This window comes from Camelus ferus, chromosome 25 (genome assembly GCF_009834535.1).
Source record: "Camelus ferus isolate YT-003-E chromosome 25, BCGSAC_Cfer_1.0, whole genome shotgun sequence".
Classification (NCBI taxonomy): domain Eukaryota; kingdom Metazoa; phylum Chordata; class Mammalia; order Artiodactyla; family Camelidae; genus Camelus; species Camelus ferus.
Window position 1 is genome coordinate 606,095 of NC_045720.1, and position 16,007 is coordinate 622,101.

Sequence of the window (16,007 nt, forward strand, 5' to 3'; positions counted from 1 at the left end):
GTTACTAGGCTTGAGTTCTTAATCAGTTCCACACACACACAGTTTCCCTTCCTTCAGGAGCGAACACTCAGTTTGGCTTTCTCTGGACAGCTAACGCATGTGCACTGTTTCTCACTCCCCACAAAGCCAGGGCCAGCTCCTTCCGGCCAGCCTTCTGGGCCCCTGCCACTTGGAGCCCACCCACTCACTCCAGTGCCGCTTTGTTTCCAGACTTAATAATGGTCTGGGGTGCGAGTCTCCCGTATTCTCCAGGCACAAGTCACTAATGCAACCTCCTCAGCTCTTGCCACACATCCTGGGGCTCCCTTGGCCACGCCACGTGGGGCCACACCCTTCCTGATCCTTGCTTCTCAGAAAAAAGTCTCTTCCATCCTTCAGCTCAAGCACCATCTGGACTGGACTCGGACCCTCAGCCGGCTTCCACCAGGGCCTTCTGGCACCCTCCCTGGAGTTGGGAAGAAGCCAAGGCCATCCTATTCCCTCAGCCTCCTCTTGGACCAGCTCCCCCACCAAAGCCTCCTGGCGTGGCTCCTTGGAGCACCTCTCTACCCGGAGCAGCCGCTGTTCAGGGCAGATGTGGGGATTATTTATGACCCTCCCGTCTCCACTTTCTCCGTTCGTCTTTTCCAGGCTGTTCTGTTTGAATGCTGGCTTCACGGTCTCGCCTGCTAATTCTTCTCTCTCTCTCTCCTATTTCCACATTTTTGCTTTGTTTTCTGGAGGATTTCCTCAATTTTCCTCTCCATTTCTGTCTTCCATTTTTGCTATCATGTATTTAATTCCCAAAAGCTTGGTTTGGTTCTCTGAGCGCAGCTTCTTCACAGCACCACGCTGTTCCGTGACGGCACCCTCTCTTACCTCCCTCAGTGTGTTAGAACAGTTTCTTTCCTGCCTGTTTTCTTCTCTCTAAACCGTCTGCTTCCCCCAAGTCTCGGTTTCTGTTTACTTTGCTACCGCCTCTCCCGTCAGAGACTTTCCTTGTGGGCAGTAACTTTTGGTTGCCGGTCAGTGCTAGAGAGTGTGGCCAGGCCATGCATGACCCTGCTGCCTGGGACGTGTCGACACCGTCGCTGGGGCCTCCCTGCAGCTCTTCTCCTGCCTGGCCGCAGCGTCCCGCAAACTGGACAAGGTCCTCCGAGTGTGCCCGTGCCACTGCCCACCTGTGCCTCCTTCCTGCAGTGGGCACAGATCTGCCCAGAACCAGAGGCTGCCTGCGAGGACCAGAGGCCTCAGCCCTCTCCCGGCCCACGCGGGCCGCCGCCGGGCTGATGTGGACTCTCCTGGCCTGCCTGAGGCCATTCCATGGTCTTTCCTCCAACTGCAGACACTGAATTCCCATCTGTGGCGAGGAGTGCACCTCAGTAGGAGCGCGGCAGAGACAGAGTGCCTGCTGGCCCCTCCCACCTACACAAACACCAACAGGGTAGAAACTGCAGGAACTTTAGGCCTGTGAAGGGAAGGGCACGAAGAGTTCAGAACTGCATGTCCGCTTTCCACACAGCGCTCAGCGCTTCCCAGGAGCGCTGCCAATGCTTCCCGGGGGAGCTGTCCAGGGCACACAGCTCCACGGCTCCACGCAGGCTCTTCCACCACCACCAGCCTGGATGCTCGCTGTCCGAGGCTGGTCTCCGCCCCCACCTGCCCCTGCTCCCTTACCCTGTTTTCAGCACACCTAAGGTACACACCCCGCCCAGACCCACAGCTCTGCCTGGGTCCCTTCCGCGTCCTGCTCCTGCGTTCCCAGCTCAGCAGTAATTCCTGGCACAGCTGCTTGGAGATCCTGTCGCAAATTCCCTTTTTAGCCAAAACTAGGTCAAAGAGGGTTTCCATCATTCAATCCAAGCACCTGCCATCACCCACAGGTGGGAGGAGCCAGCAAGAGGAAGGCACCAAAGAGGCCACAGCAGGGAATAGAGAATGGAGGACATGGGGACTATGCAGAGGGCTGGCAGGAGCTGGAGCCCTTCCCTGGGCCCCTGAGAGCCACCAGGAACAGGGTGGGCTGGAGCCCAAAGAGCTAGGCCCCTGCTAGGAAAGTCCCCAGGTGTGCAAAGGATGGACAGCTTCCCTGGGACCCCTCCTCAAACACACCAACCCTCCAACCCTCCACCTGACTACAGAGCCCCCCAGCCCCACCCCAATCCCACCCCAATCCCACCCCACCTCCTGCCCACCGCAGCCACACCCTCTCGTTGTAACCACACCCGACCACGCCCCTGCCGAGTGTAACCAAGCCTCCTCCACATTCCCCCTGGCCTGGTTGCCTAGGGCGGAAGCCCAGGACCTCCTAACAGGCTGGGCTTGGGATCAACAAGGCTCCTGTCCTCGTGGGAGCCTCCCCCTCCCACCCCGCAGTACCAGCCCGCGGTCTTCCTGAGATGGGCGGGGACACTGGGGACACCAGGAAGTCGACGGACAAGGGCAGTGTGGTGGCTGCTGGAGGAGGCCCAAGCCCCTCAGCCCCCAGTTTCAGGATCCTCTACTCCCCTCTCACAAGAGCCCCCTCTTCCCATGAAGCGCCGTGCCATGAGGCACCACCCCCTGCCCAGGCACACAGAGAGCCACACATACAGAGGGTGAGACAGAGCACTCTGCGCCAAAATGCCCAGGGAAAGGTCACTTTTCCAGGACGGAGCAGGGGGAGGACTGTGAGCAGCTTCAGCGTGGGGCAAGCCTCTTCCGCACCCCCAGTCAAGTGTCCAGGCCTCAGAGGACTGCAGTGTGAGGTCTGCATGGGGGGGTGGGGGGAACCCAGCAGCAGAGAAAAGCAGTCAGAGGGCAGAGGCCAGGCCTCTACCTGCAGCAGTGCCCACCCAGCCCCGCCTGCAGTCACCCTTCCCCTGAATGTCCCACCCTCCTCCTACAGCCCAAAGGACCCACGCGCCCCAGAGGGGCACTGGAGTCAGAAGGCCCAGGAGTGGCCCAGCAGTGCGCAGCCCCTGCCCCGCAGAGACCCCGTCTTACCGGAGCAGAACACCACCCTCATGGTGTCGTGCTTGGCGGCGCCCAGCATGGGCAGCATGGTGCTCAGGACGGACGTCAGGAAGGGCACCATGCCGAACACTGCAAGACAGGCGCGTCAGGAAGAGGCAGAGGGCCCTGCCACGTGCCAGGACCGCTCTCTGCACAGCCTGGGGCTCATGACAGAACTGTGAGGGCATGGGGTGCCATCGGGGCTCTTGGAGGGCCCCTCGACTGGCTGGGGGTGGGTATCGAGCTGCCACCTACCATTGGAAACTGAGAGGCTGGCGAGCGTCTGCACAACGAAGTAGTGGGGCAGGACCCCGGGCTGGAACTTGCTCAGCAGCTCCTCCATCACCCTGCCGATGAACCGCTTCCCCACCGCCACGAGGACACTGCTGGCCGCCTGCTGCCAGTCGTAGACCAATTCCTGCCCCCCAAAAACCTGAACTGACACCCTGACCCAAGCAGGCAGTACCTCACCCTGAAGTCGCCCAAGAGGCAACCCTGAGCCACTCTGCCCTTGGTCACATCAGAGAACACGCTGCCTCTTCTCCGGGCTGCAGCACTGGCCCCACACAGAGCCAACTCGCCCTCAAACAGCAGAGCCGGGCACAGGTGCCTCTGTGCCCTGGGAGTTTAAGAGTTTTGCTCTCTGTTTCCATCTGAAATTGTGGGTTGACCCTCCTCACCCCAGAGGGGTAGTCAGTACACAGGACCGAGGGGCCAGTGCTGAAGCTGCCAGACAAACACTCCTGACGCACTTGGGTGGAAAGGCCTCGGAAAGAGGATTCCTGCCCGAGCCAGGGCGAGCCAGCCAGGCCAGCGCAGGTGCCCCTCATACCTTCACTCTGGTCATCTCGCCGGAAGCCAGGAGGATGACAGCCCTGGCCGTGTCCTTGTCCAGCTCACTGAGGTGATTGTTCACCACCGTCTCCATGGCCCTCAGGATCATTGCCCGGTACGGATGTGCAAGCTGAGGAGAGAAACCGGCGGGGAAGGAGGGGGCCTTGCTTGTCTCTCACAGCCCGTCCTCCAGCTTAGGAAGGAGTGCGGGCCTTCTGAGACTTCAGTGTGAAATGACACCACTCCGAGTGGCCCAGCAGGCCCCACCTCCTGGGTGAACCTGCCACCAGCCAGCGCGCCCCAGCCCTGACACAGCCCCTCCTCGGCCCCTCCTGCTGTATCCGGCCCTGCGCGCCTCCTCTGTGCACTTCACCCTGATGACACCGCAAGGACAGAAGACCCAGAGGTGAGCAGAGCCCAGCCAAAGGAAGGGCTCTGTCCACCCCGAGTCCTAGGGCATCACAGGGCTGGGAGGTGAGGGCAGGAAGTGCTCAGGGAGCCACGAAAGACTGAGACCGGCCTCTCCCTGAGGACCCCACTACTCCCAGAGCCCCCAGGCAGGGGTGCAGACAAAGCGGGCAGTCTCAGTGCAGTGGGAGGGGCCGGGCCGCCCGGGACAGCACAGAGCCCGTGCGGCAGGAGGAAGAAAGGCAAGAGGGAGCCACTCAGGCCAGCTGCTCCCTGCAGCTACTCAGGCTGAGGAAGGGGTGCTAGTGACCCTGGGGCAGGAGCCCCTCCCCAACAGCACGCCCCCATCCCTCCTGCAGAGCAGCCTGCACTGGGTGCAGCCCACGGGGGAGAGCGGGGAGGGCAGGAGTGTGCCAGCACCAGCCCCCACAGGAGATACGGCCTCGGCGCCGCTCGGTGAGGGAAGCCTCGGAGGACGTCCAGGTACTGCTCAGACGGAGTGGACGACCCCTCGGCCTGGGCACGCAGCCAGCTGCTCAGAGCTGCCGTGTGGGTGCAGGGAGTCCCAGACACACCCCGCACCACACTGCTGGGCTCGCTCGGCCGGGCATGTCTGTTTCGAGACACATCGGCTGAGTGGGTTGCACAGACACTCATGCCAGGCCACCAGTGGACATGACATTTGTTCCTGAGAAAAGCCAGCGTGGAGCACCCACACCCCTGGGTAGACCAGCAGTTCACACGGAACTGGCCATCGTTTTCTGGGGGAAGCTCCAATTTTCAGTTTTCTCTTCTCAGTATCAAACTCTCCAATGTCCTGTGGGGTGGCAAGTCTTGGTGGCAGCAGTGATGGCCACACTGCGTCGGTACTGGCCACTCCAGTTGTAAGCAAGCTCTTCCCTTTCCTTTCAGGCTTCAGCAAGCAGGCTTGCCTGCGTTTAAGTTCTAAATTTGGTAATAAATCATTATTTCAGATTGTAGTAATTTGGCACTCTTCCCAGGTGGGATATGAGGTTTTTGGGGGGAGTCTGCCCTGCCCGGCGGGGCTAAGCTGCCTCACTGGAAGTCACTGAGTGGCAAGCTGGACACAGGAGGCACTTTTTCTTTGGGGAGTGAGAGAATCTGGGGAAGGTGGGAGTGACTGTAAATGGTACAATTCCACTGAATCAAAATCCCTGCTAAGTTGGGAAGAACAGCTCTGAAAAGCAGCCGGAACACTGACCCTACGTGATTGGGACTCATCACTCCTTTCTTGTCGCTTTGCTCTTTGGCTCCTGGTCTTGGAAATACACATCACAGTGTATTAGGTACCCATTTTTAGCTGCTTTTATTTCCTCTTCTCGTATATGAAGATGTTTGGGTGGGATCTTTGCTTTTTTCCCCCCGAAAATCAAAAGGAAGAGATGAAGTGCCCGGCCCTGAGCTCTGCAGGTTCTGCTCACAGTCTGCCAGAACTCGGCGGGCCAACTTGGTCTTGGCCAACCTGCCCTCAGGGAAGCGGGACACAGTGGTTCCGCTGGGTCCGTAGCTGTGATGGACTGGAACCAGAAACCTAGGTGCCCCACAAAAAGATGTACTCCCTAAAAAATGTGTCATAGGGAGATATATATAGTTTAAAGCTTTGTACATGCATTACTTTCGTTCTAGGATTTGGCTTGAATTTTGGTTTGTTTTATGGCTGTAAGCACTGTTTTAAAACCCCACCTCCATTAATAGATGGGACAGGCCCCACTCAGGAACAATCCTTCTCCAAGGAAAGCCTCACATGGCTGAAAAGTGAACGCAGTAACAACCCTCTTTAAGTAAAAACGTACAGCTTATATCTGGGGAAAATACAATGTCCTACTGATGGGGTCACTCCCGGCTGCAGCTTTGTCTTGTTTTGTCTTTTGCTTTTCAGTAGTGTGTTAAAATACGCGTAACAAAGGTCACCATCTTAACCGTCTCAAGAGCACAGCTCAGGAGCACCAGACACATTCGGCTTGTTGTGTGACCAGCACCACCACCGTCCACCCTCATCCCTGTCACTCTCTTCATCTTGTAAAACTGAAACACTGTCCCCACGGAACACCAACCCCCATTCCCCTCCCCCAGCCTGGCACCCACCTTTCCACTTTCTGTCTCTGATTGGACTATTCTATAACTCCTGTAAGTGGAATCATATAGTATTTGTCCTTTTGCGACTGGCTTATTCCACTGAGCATACCGTCCTCACAGTTCATCCACACTGTAGCAGGTGTCAGAATTCACTTCCTTTTTAAGGCTGAATAATATTCTATTGTCTGGAAGGACCATATTTTGTTCATCCATCCATTCACTGATGGGCACTTGGGTTGCTTCAACCTTTTGACTAATGTGATCAATGCTGCTATGAACACGGGTGTGGAAATACCTCTTAGAGACCCCGCTTTCAATTCTTTGGGGTATTTACCTGGAAGTGGAATTGCTGGGTCATATGATAATTCTATTTTTAACTTTTTGAGGAATCACCATAATGTTTTCCACAGCCGTTGTACCAATTTTCACTCCTACCACCACTGTACAAGGTTTCCAGTTTCTCCACAACCTCACCAACACCTGTTACTTTCTGGTTTTGTGACAGTAGCGGTCACGATGTCTGCGAGGTGGTGTTTCATTGCAGTTTCAATTTGCATTTCTCCAGTGATTAGTGATGTTGGGCATCCTTTCATGTTCTTATTGGCCATTCATGTATCTTTTTCAGAGAAATGTCTAGTCCAGTCTTCCACCCATTTTTCAATTGGGCTGTTTGGTTTTTCTGTTGTTGAGTTTTAGGAGTTCTCTATATATTCTGGATATTAATCCCTCATCAGATGTATGATCTGCAAATACTTTCTCCCATTCTGGGGGCTGCCTTTCTACTCCATGGATAGTATCTTTTGATGTACAAATTATGAAAAATTTTATTAAGTCACATTTGTCAATTTTTTTCTTCTGTTGCCTGCTTTTTGGTGTCAAAGAAGTCACAGCCAAGTCCAATGTCCCCATGCTTTTGTCCTATGTTTTCCTCTAAGTTCTACAGTTTTAGGTTTTACATTTAGGTCTTTGGTCCCTTCTGAGTTAACTTTTGTGTATGGTGTGAGGTAGGGGTCCAACTTCATTCTTTTGCAGATGGATGTCCAGTTTTCCCAGCACTGTTTGTAAAAGACTGTCCTTCCCCCACTGAATGGTCTTAGTGCCCTTGTTGAAAATCATCTGACCACACATGTGAGAGTTTGTTTCTGGGCTCTCTATTCTGTTCCTTTGGGCTACGTGCCTGCCCCTGTGCCAGCACCACACTGGTTTGATTACTGTAGCTTTGTAGTTAAGTTTTGAAATCAGGAAGCGTGGGTCCTCCCACTTTGTTCTTTTTGGGGAATGTTTTTGCCATTCACAGTCCTTTGAGATTCCTTATGAATTTTAGGATGGGCTTTTCTATTTCTGCAGAAAATATCATTGGGATTTTGCTAGAGACTGCAACAGCTACTTATTTTTAAAGAAAAGGCTGTATTTCCATTTTATGTTGCTCTCGAGAGCTCAACAAGCAGAGGAGTGACTCTCGGAGGTCCCCCTGATAGAGTGGTCGGTTGGGCCTCACCAGGCCCCCAGGCCCCTTGCCATCCTCACACAGCGGGAACTGAACCGAGGCAGCTTGCGGACGACACAGGCAGGGCCTTTGGGAGGGATCAGGCTGTGACGGGGAGCCCTGGGGAATGGGATTAGTGCCCCCAGGAAGGAAACCCCAGGGAGCTCCCTCACCCCTTCTGTCAGGTGAGGACTCGGGGGAAGCAGGCTCTCACCAGGCACTGAACCTGCCAGCACCCTGATCTTAGGACTCCCAGCCTCCAGAACCATGAGGAACAGGCCTGCTGTCTGTAAGCCATCCAGCCTGTGGCGTTCTGTCACAAAGGCCTGGGCAGACTAAGCAGCTCTCTCTGCCGCTCTTCCCAAGGCCACTTCCCGCCCACTGGCCTGACAGTCTCTGTGAAGCAGCCTGTTTGTCCCTGTGTCCACCTCTTCCATGCTGAGCCTCGGCCAACAGGAGTGAGGCCCGCCACCACCCAGGAGCACAGACCAGGTCCAGCTGCTGGAGAGCAAAGGTGCCCCAGTGCCCCGGGCGGCAGCAGAAGCTGCCAGAAGCTGATATCCACAAAGTATCGCGGGCTTTCAAGCTGCTGCCCCACCTTTGATGACCAGATGGAGTGTTCGGCTCTTTTCTGTGGGCCCACATCTTTTTGGAGAGAGACTCAGTCAGCTAAGATGCAGCCAATACAGTATGGCTATGAAGAAGCACAAGCGAGGGAAAGAAGCCCCCGGTCACAGGGCGAGGACGAGGCAGCAGAGGCCGGGGGTGCCCAACAAGGGTTATGCTCTAAGGACAGCTCCCAACAACACTCGTTTACTATAAACATAAGGAACTTTGCTTATAAAGCTGGTTAAAGAAACTAAAAAGGCTAAAAAGAGGGTAAAGTCATAAATGACATAGAAAATAACAAGTTTTCATGAAGCAGACTTCAATTTTGCTGTGAACTGCTAAAAATAACAAACCCTCTTTCAGCCACCTTTCCTCTTTGTTGGCCATTCCTTCATACAGCTAGGGCAGCCCTAATCTCCGTCCGCCAGTCAGACATGGACTTCAGCACGGCCCCCCCCGACGCCCAGCAGGGGCACTGCGAGTCCAAAGGGGAGCCGCGGTGGACATGCCCTTCCTGGCTAATCTGTGAACCGTGCCTCCCTACCCACAGCCCTGCAGCAGCCCCAGCCTTCTGTGCAACCTGCAAAGGCCAAGAACAGCAGGGCAGCCGGGTACAGCAGGGTACCCTCTGCACGAAGGGAGACGTCCTAGGGCCGCAGCAGGACTGGGCTCTCTCCCCCAGTAGGTGGCAGCTGCAGAGGGGAGCGAACACACTACAGAGAGAGCCCCTTTTAGTCATCAAAGTGTCAAATAAAACAAAAAGAAAAGTGATCTTTTGAGACTGCAAGTCTCCTTTCCTTCCAGGAATGGGCCTAAATCACGCCCTGAGGAAAACTGAAAGGCTGCAGGATTATTTCCTACTACAGGGAGCTGTCAGTGTCACAGGAGCCTGGAGCCAGGGCCCTGGAGAAAGGCAGCTGGCAGGAGCCTCTTCTGCGATGGGTGGGCGCTCAGCCACCTCTGCAGGGCCGGGCTCCGCAGAGCCGAAGAGGAAGCCTGCGAGTGGCCGCACCCACCCACCGGCAGTCTGCAGGAGCGCTGGGAGCCCAGGCCCAGGCTGCCGGGCACAGCCCCTCCCCAAGGCCCGTCCACGGGCTCCAGCGACTGCTGATGCCAGTGGCCTTCTCTCGCTGGCAGGGACAGCCATGTAGTCTCTGGCAGGAGAGTGAAAGGGGACAGCAACACCGGGCCTGCGAGCGAGCGGATGGACCCTGTGGTGCTGACCACCCAGTCCCCCTCTATGGGACTGGCCCCCAGGGCACAGGGCAGCTCATCTACCCTGGACATGCCGGCCTCAAGGGAGCCTGGACTTGCAGGTGCGGCTTTCTGCCCACAGCAGCCCGGCTGGTCGGCTCCACACCCACCAGACCCTGCATGTTCCCCCCACAGACTCCTCCCCACAGCCCCCACAGCCCCCATAGCCCCGCCCTGGAAGGGCAGGGATACCTTGTCATGCTGCCGCAGGTGCTCCTCACAGACGCCGAGCGCCTCCTCAGGCTGAGACTCTCCAAGGGCACACAGGGATCCACACACCTGCTCCTGCACCAGAGGGTCCTTGTCAGTGATGGCGTCCAGCAGGACGGTGGCCAGCTCTGCACGACAAAGCCCGGTGTGGGTGCTCAGGCCCAGCACTGACGCCACCACCGCCATGCTCAGCCTCTGAGTCCTCAGACCCCGGCCACTTCGCATGCCTCAGGGCCCCACCAGCTGGGCCACTTCGCACACCTCAGCCACACACACCTGACCTAGTCTCGCAACCCACTCCCTCCCTCCACTTCACTTGCCAGGGTCTCTAGGACCCACTGGCCGCCTGCTCTGAGGTCACTCCCCTCACCTCTACCCAGACCTTACAACCCAGGCTGTGTTTGCTCCATGTCTGCTGCCCCTGCTGGACAGGAGCTCCTATGAAAGGCAGAGGGTGCAGGCTCAGGGTTCCTGGGGAGCAGCCTCCAAGGTGGTCCTCTGGCCCACACTTTGCTCTATGCTTGCTGGGCGGCATGCCAGTCCCACCAGCAGCTCTTGAAGACTCCTCCTCATCACCCCAGACTCTCCCACTCGGAGCCAGGCCTCTTCTGCCTCGCACCCCATGGAAGGACCCCACCATCCTCAGTGTGCCGAGAGCTCAGAGCTCGGTGCCTGGCAGCGGCCTGCAGAGCCTCCCTCACCCCTGGGGATGGAGTCCTGTGGGGCAGGGACGCAGCTCCCCAGCCTCCGCTCTGCCATGGGCCACACCCTCAGCAAACAGCTGGCCCTGGCTGGGGGAAGACTGGCCAGGCAGAGGGGATGCTGGCCGTGGGGCTTTTGGAGGAAGGGACGAAGGCACAGGGGCTCTCCCACGTGGAGCACGAAGCCCTGTGTGCTAAGCAAAGGCTGCCCCCACACCAGACTGAGCCTGTGGCCGAATTTGCCACCTCTGTGTCCGCATCTGCATAAACAGTGCTCTGTTTTCTTTTTTTTTTTTTTAATGAAAACTTGAGAAAGTGTTCGTGCACTGTCATTCCTTCAAACCCCATTTACTCGATGCCACAGGCTCCGCTGCATCCCAAACTCAAGAGCCAGCAGGTGTGACACGGAGGCCGCCTGAGAGCCCCGCACTTACTCTTCACGCGCGACTCGCCCATCACTGTGGTCTCGGCTTCCGCTCGGCCGGTGTGAACATGGACAGCTCTTCTCAAGCCTGGAGCAACCAAAACGCTGCCTTTAACACATAAGCCTCTTCCATGTACTGGGCAGGTACTATACTATGTTTGTGTAAAACACAAGATTCAAATGACTCTGTTCTGGTGCAACTGTCTCTGCCACACTTTGGCTCAACCACTCTCGGAGGACAAAGGACTCCCTCCCAGCGCCCAGCAGCCCCGCCAGCACACGGACAGCCCACAGGGCCATCCCAGATGCCCCGCGGTAGCCTGGGCAAGTGTGGTCACTGTGTCCACCGACAGCACCTTCCTGCCCTCCATGAAGGGCAGAGGGCGGACACAGGGCCTAGTGTTGCTGCCAGTCTGTGCAGAGCAGGAACACCTCCCCCTGAGGGCAAGGACAAGGGCCTCGACTGCTGCGGGGCCAGGACTCCCCACACCTAAGAATCCCAGCACAGGATTCAGTGAGCCTTCTGCTGGCGGAGAGAGCCTGGCCGGGCAGCACAGGGACCCAGCGGGCTTGCTGGCATCTGAAACCAACCATGCAAACAGCCCACGGGATTCGAGAGCTACAGCTTTCAAACACCCCAAGCCTCGAAGCGCCACTTGCAACAGACAGACCCAAAGAATAGAGCCCATGAAACGTGCAAACACCTCCCCTCTTCACCATGTGGCCACACTCTCTGAGGACCAGACTGTGTTCACACTCATGTCCTGCCTGCTGCAGCGCACCGCCCTTTGCCCGCCCACAGGAGGGTGGAGGTGGTAAAGGAGCGCTGCCATGATCCGCTCCCGAGCATGCAGGACATGCTCACATGGCTGCGGACACACAGGAAGGAGGCAGAGTGAGAAGTCATGTGATTCCTGGGAGGCGGTGGAATTAAAAAGAAGTGAGAATGCTAGGTCAGGAAGGCAGACTGGTCCCAAGCATTCACCTATCCTGCCAAAACCTCAATGAAATGACAGAAAAGATGCATGTTTTAAAGGAATAAACACAAAAGAGAACTAGAACATAGGGAAAGATAAAATTAGCAGCCTGGAAGTTTCCAGGTGTTCCAGGTGGACAGAAAGCAAATGGAGAAGACGGGCTAGAAGATGGTGGTGCCAGCAAGGTGTTTCCCCTTCCTTCCTGGAGCATCTGAAACAGCCAGGAAAACAAGAATAAAACACATATTCCAATGGCGGCAGAGCAACACAGCAGCAAGAAATCGCAAAGCCCAAAAAGATGAAGGGCTGAAAACAGCCCAGCTGTCAGGCGGGAGTGAGGTGCGCTGGCAGCCGGCTCAGGAGGAACTGCAGAGCAGCTCTCAGAGGCAGGCACAGCCTCACGTGGAACCCAGGTCCTGAGCTCCCAGAGCCCATCGAGTCCACATGGAAGCAGCCCACTCCTGGGCAGAGGCCTTGCCCTGTGAAAAGCCACAGCTGCCTCTCTCCATGGCCTCAGGAAACCAGCTCCAACTCTGCAGGTCTGGAACACCCTTCACCCAAGTGCACCCGGCTCAATGGGAGCAAACAAAAAGAAACTAACGTAAGAGACATCAGCTCCCAGCCCGGTGGGGAAAAATGGACCCATCTGCCATTCCGACCAGAACAACCCAAACTGGACAAAACACGTGAAACCGTGGTTCTCAAGGAGATGGACATCGGGAAGCAAAGGAAGGGGAACCCTGAGGTCACTCCAGCTCACCCCCTGGAGGCCGCACCCAGCTGAGAAGGGCTTGGGAGGCCCGGCAACACGCCTGTGTCATGGACATGGTCTAGAAGCATCTCAGGAGACCTGGGTCCTGCTGGAGTTGGTGGCTCTAGGAACATAGTAAACTCCAGAGATTGGCAGAGGGTCCCCTGGACACGCAGTTGATTTACTGGCCAGCACTGGGCAGCAGAATAATGTCCCCAAAGATGCCCACGCCCTCATTCCCAGACCCTGAATATGTGATCTTACTTGGCAAACGGACTTACCGACCCTGAGATGGAGAGGTTACCCCGGATTATGAGGGTGAGACCAGCCTCATCACATGAGTTCTGAAGAGAAGAGAGCCTTTCCCAGCTGGGTCACAGAGATGAGATGGAAGAAGGGGGAGAAAATCAAAGCTCGGGAAGGACTCAAGCCACTGTGTCTGGCTTTGAAGATGGAGGAAGGCAGCTCTGAGCCAAGGAATGTGGGGCACTCATAGAAGCTGGGAACAATTCTCAGCTTACAGTCAGCAAGAAAACAGGGACTTCAGTCCTACAGCCACAAAGAACCAAATTCTGCCAACAAACTGAAACAGCAGAAAACAGATCCTCCCCAGAGCTCCCAGAAAGGAGCACAGTCCTGCCAACCCCTGATTTTAGCCCAGTGAGATCCACGTCAGACTTCTGACCTCAAGAACTTAAAGATAATGAATGTGTGTTGTTTAAGCCACTAAGTGTGTGGTAATTTGTTATAGCAGCAATAGAAAACCAGCACAAACACTGGGTTTGAGAAGAAACTCCCCGAGGCCAAGGAAGGAGCCACTAAAAGGATTAGCAGAACACAATCCCCAGAGCTCACCAGGGGCCAGGAGCGGGTCTGCTCCCAGCCCTGGCAGCCAGGAGGGACATCCCAACTCACAGGGCAATGGGAAGAGCACTCAGTGAAGAAGTAAAATTAGCCCGAGAAGAAATACTATTCTGGTCTCAGCCAACAAAGCTAAAAAGCAAGACCTACAAGGATCAAACGGTTCTCCAGTAACTTAGTCACAACCCAGAACAAAGCTCAGGAATAGTAACAGGAACACAAAGGCATCCAGCGCTGACAAAGTGAGACGATGATGTCTGGCATCCAGTCAGAAACTACCAAGCATGCAAAGCAGGAAGAAGACAAAGCCCACAGCCTCCACCGTGACGAACGGTCACCTGGTACAAACTAACTCAGAAATGGCACAGAGGAAAGAATTAGTAAACAAGGATATTTAGACAATTAGTATAATTGAATTTCATATATTCAAGAAACCCCAGGAGAGACTGAACATGTTAATACAAAGAGGTTAAAGTAAATGATGGGGAAAGAAAAATGAGGCTGACACTAGTCATAAAAAGCTAGAATGACTATATTAATAATAGACGATGCAGATTTCAGAGACATAACAATTCTAAATATTTATGCACCTAATAACAGAGCTTCAAAATACACAAAGCCAAAAGTAATAAAGATGCCAGGAGAAATAGACTAATCCAAAATACAGCAGAGATTCCAACTCCCTCTCTCTGTAATTGTTAGAACAAATGTACAGCAAACCAGCAAGGGAAGACCTGAACAGTGCTGTCAACCAGCCTACTTGAGTCGTATTTACAGAACACTGCATTCATTATCAGTAGAACATGTATGTTCTTCCAAAAGCACGTGAAGCATTTACCAAGACTGATCATATTTTGGGCAATAAAACAAGTCTCAATAAATTTAAAAGAATTCAAGTCATAGACAGAGTATGTTCTCTGACTACAGTGGAATTCAATTTGAAATCAGTAAGAGGAAGCTATCTGAGAACTCTCCAAGTATTTAGAAACTACTTAACATGTTTCAAAATAATGCATGAGTCAAAAAAGAAAAAAAATTTTAAATAAGATTAGAAAGCATTTTGAAGGGAAAGAAAATGAAGACATATCAAAATTTGTGGGAAATTTATAGCACTAAATGTCTGTATTAGGAAAGTAGAGTGACATTGTGAATCTGAATAAAAGAAACCTCATTTAACAGGGAGCGGGGAGGCTCCCATGCATTACCGCTCCAGGCAAATTACAGACCCACAGGAAGAGACAGGACCTGCATTCCCAGCAGGCAGGTGTCTCCACTTTAGGCCTGGCAGGAGGAATATCTCTCCCTGCCCAGCAACAAGCCCAGACAATGGGAACCCTAGCAACTCAGAGAATGGAAAGCCATCACCATCCTAAATTCTCACTTCCCTCCAAAGGACTTTCTTCAAAGCAGCCCCTTCCAACTTCCTCCTGCTCTCTATAAAGTGACTTTCTTTCCTTTGTTTGCTGGACTTGCCTATAGTTTTTGCTATAGCCTGGTTGTCACAGACTGAAATTCTCTGCTACTCCCAAATAAACACATTTTGCTGGTAAAATAACTGTTTTTGTTTGAAGGTCAACAACATCAACTTCCACCTGAAGAAACCAGACATTCAAATGAAGCAAAAGAAAAGAAATAATAAATATCATTATGTAAATTAAAGAAATAGAAAACAGAGAATAGAAAAAATCAAAGTACCAAAGTTTAGTTATTTGAGAAGATCCATAAATTTGATAACCTCCAGCCTGACTGATCAAGAAAAAAAGAAAAAACAAATTACCAATCTTAAGAATGAGAACAGTGACATCATTACAGAGTCTACAGATTTTAAAAGGATAATAAGAATATATTCTGAAAAACTTTTTGCCAGAAAATTGGACAACTTAAAATAGACAAGTCAATTATACCTCAAAAATTATAAAAATTTAAAAGTAAAAGAAATAGGCAAGTTCCTCGAATGACAAACTACCAAAGCTCACTCAAGAAGTAATAGATAACCTAAACAGCCCTGTATCTAAGAAAGAAACTGAACTTATAGCTAAAAGCCTCCCCACAGAGAAAACCCCAGGGCTAGATGACTTCCCAGGGGAATTCCAGCAAACATTTAAGGAAGAAATAATACCAACTCCACAAAAATTCTTACCGGAAAATTGAAAACAAGGAGCACTTACCAACGGATTCTTTAAGGCCAGCACTACTCTGATAACAAAACCAGACAAAGATATTAAAAACAGTGAAAAATATAGACCAATATTCCTCATAGACACAAATGCAAAATTTCTTAACAATATTTTATCAAATCATATGCAAAAATATGTGAAACGATAATACATTATGACCAAATGGGGTTTATCCCATGAACACAAAGTTGCTTGAGTATTTTTAAGCGCAGTCAATGTAAATCATATTAACAGACCAAAGAAGA

The 16,007-nt window shown here is 53.4% G+C and overlaps 1 protein-coding gene across 1 annotated transcript in view; it reads right to left on the bottom strand.

Moving 5' to 3' along the window:
• Positions 1 to 16,007, bottom strand: part of MROH1 (maestro heat like repeat family member 1) — a 65,942-nt gene that overhangs the window by 44,975 nt on the left and 4,960 nt on the right. Inside the window, 5 exon segments of the mRNA XM_032467555.1 lie at positions 2,965 to 3,063; positions 3,229 to 3,391; positions 3,806 to 3,937; positions 9,854 to 9,999; positions 11,007 to 11,084. Of these exon segments, the coding sequence (XP_032323446.1) occupies positions 2,965 to 3,063; positions 3,229 to 3,391; positions 3,806 to 3,937; positions 9,854 to 9,999; positions 11,007 to 11,028 (562 nt within the window). The 5' untranslated portion in view covers positions 11,029 to 11,084.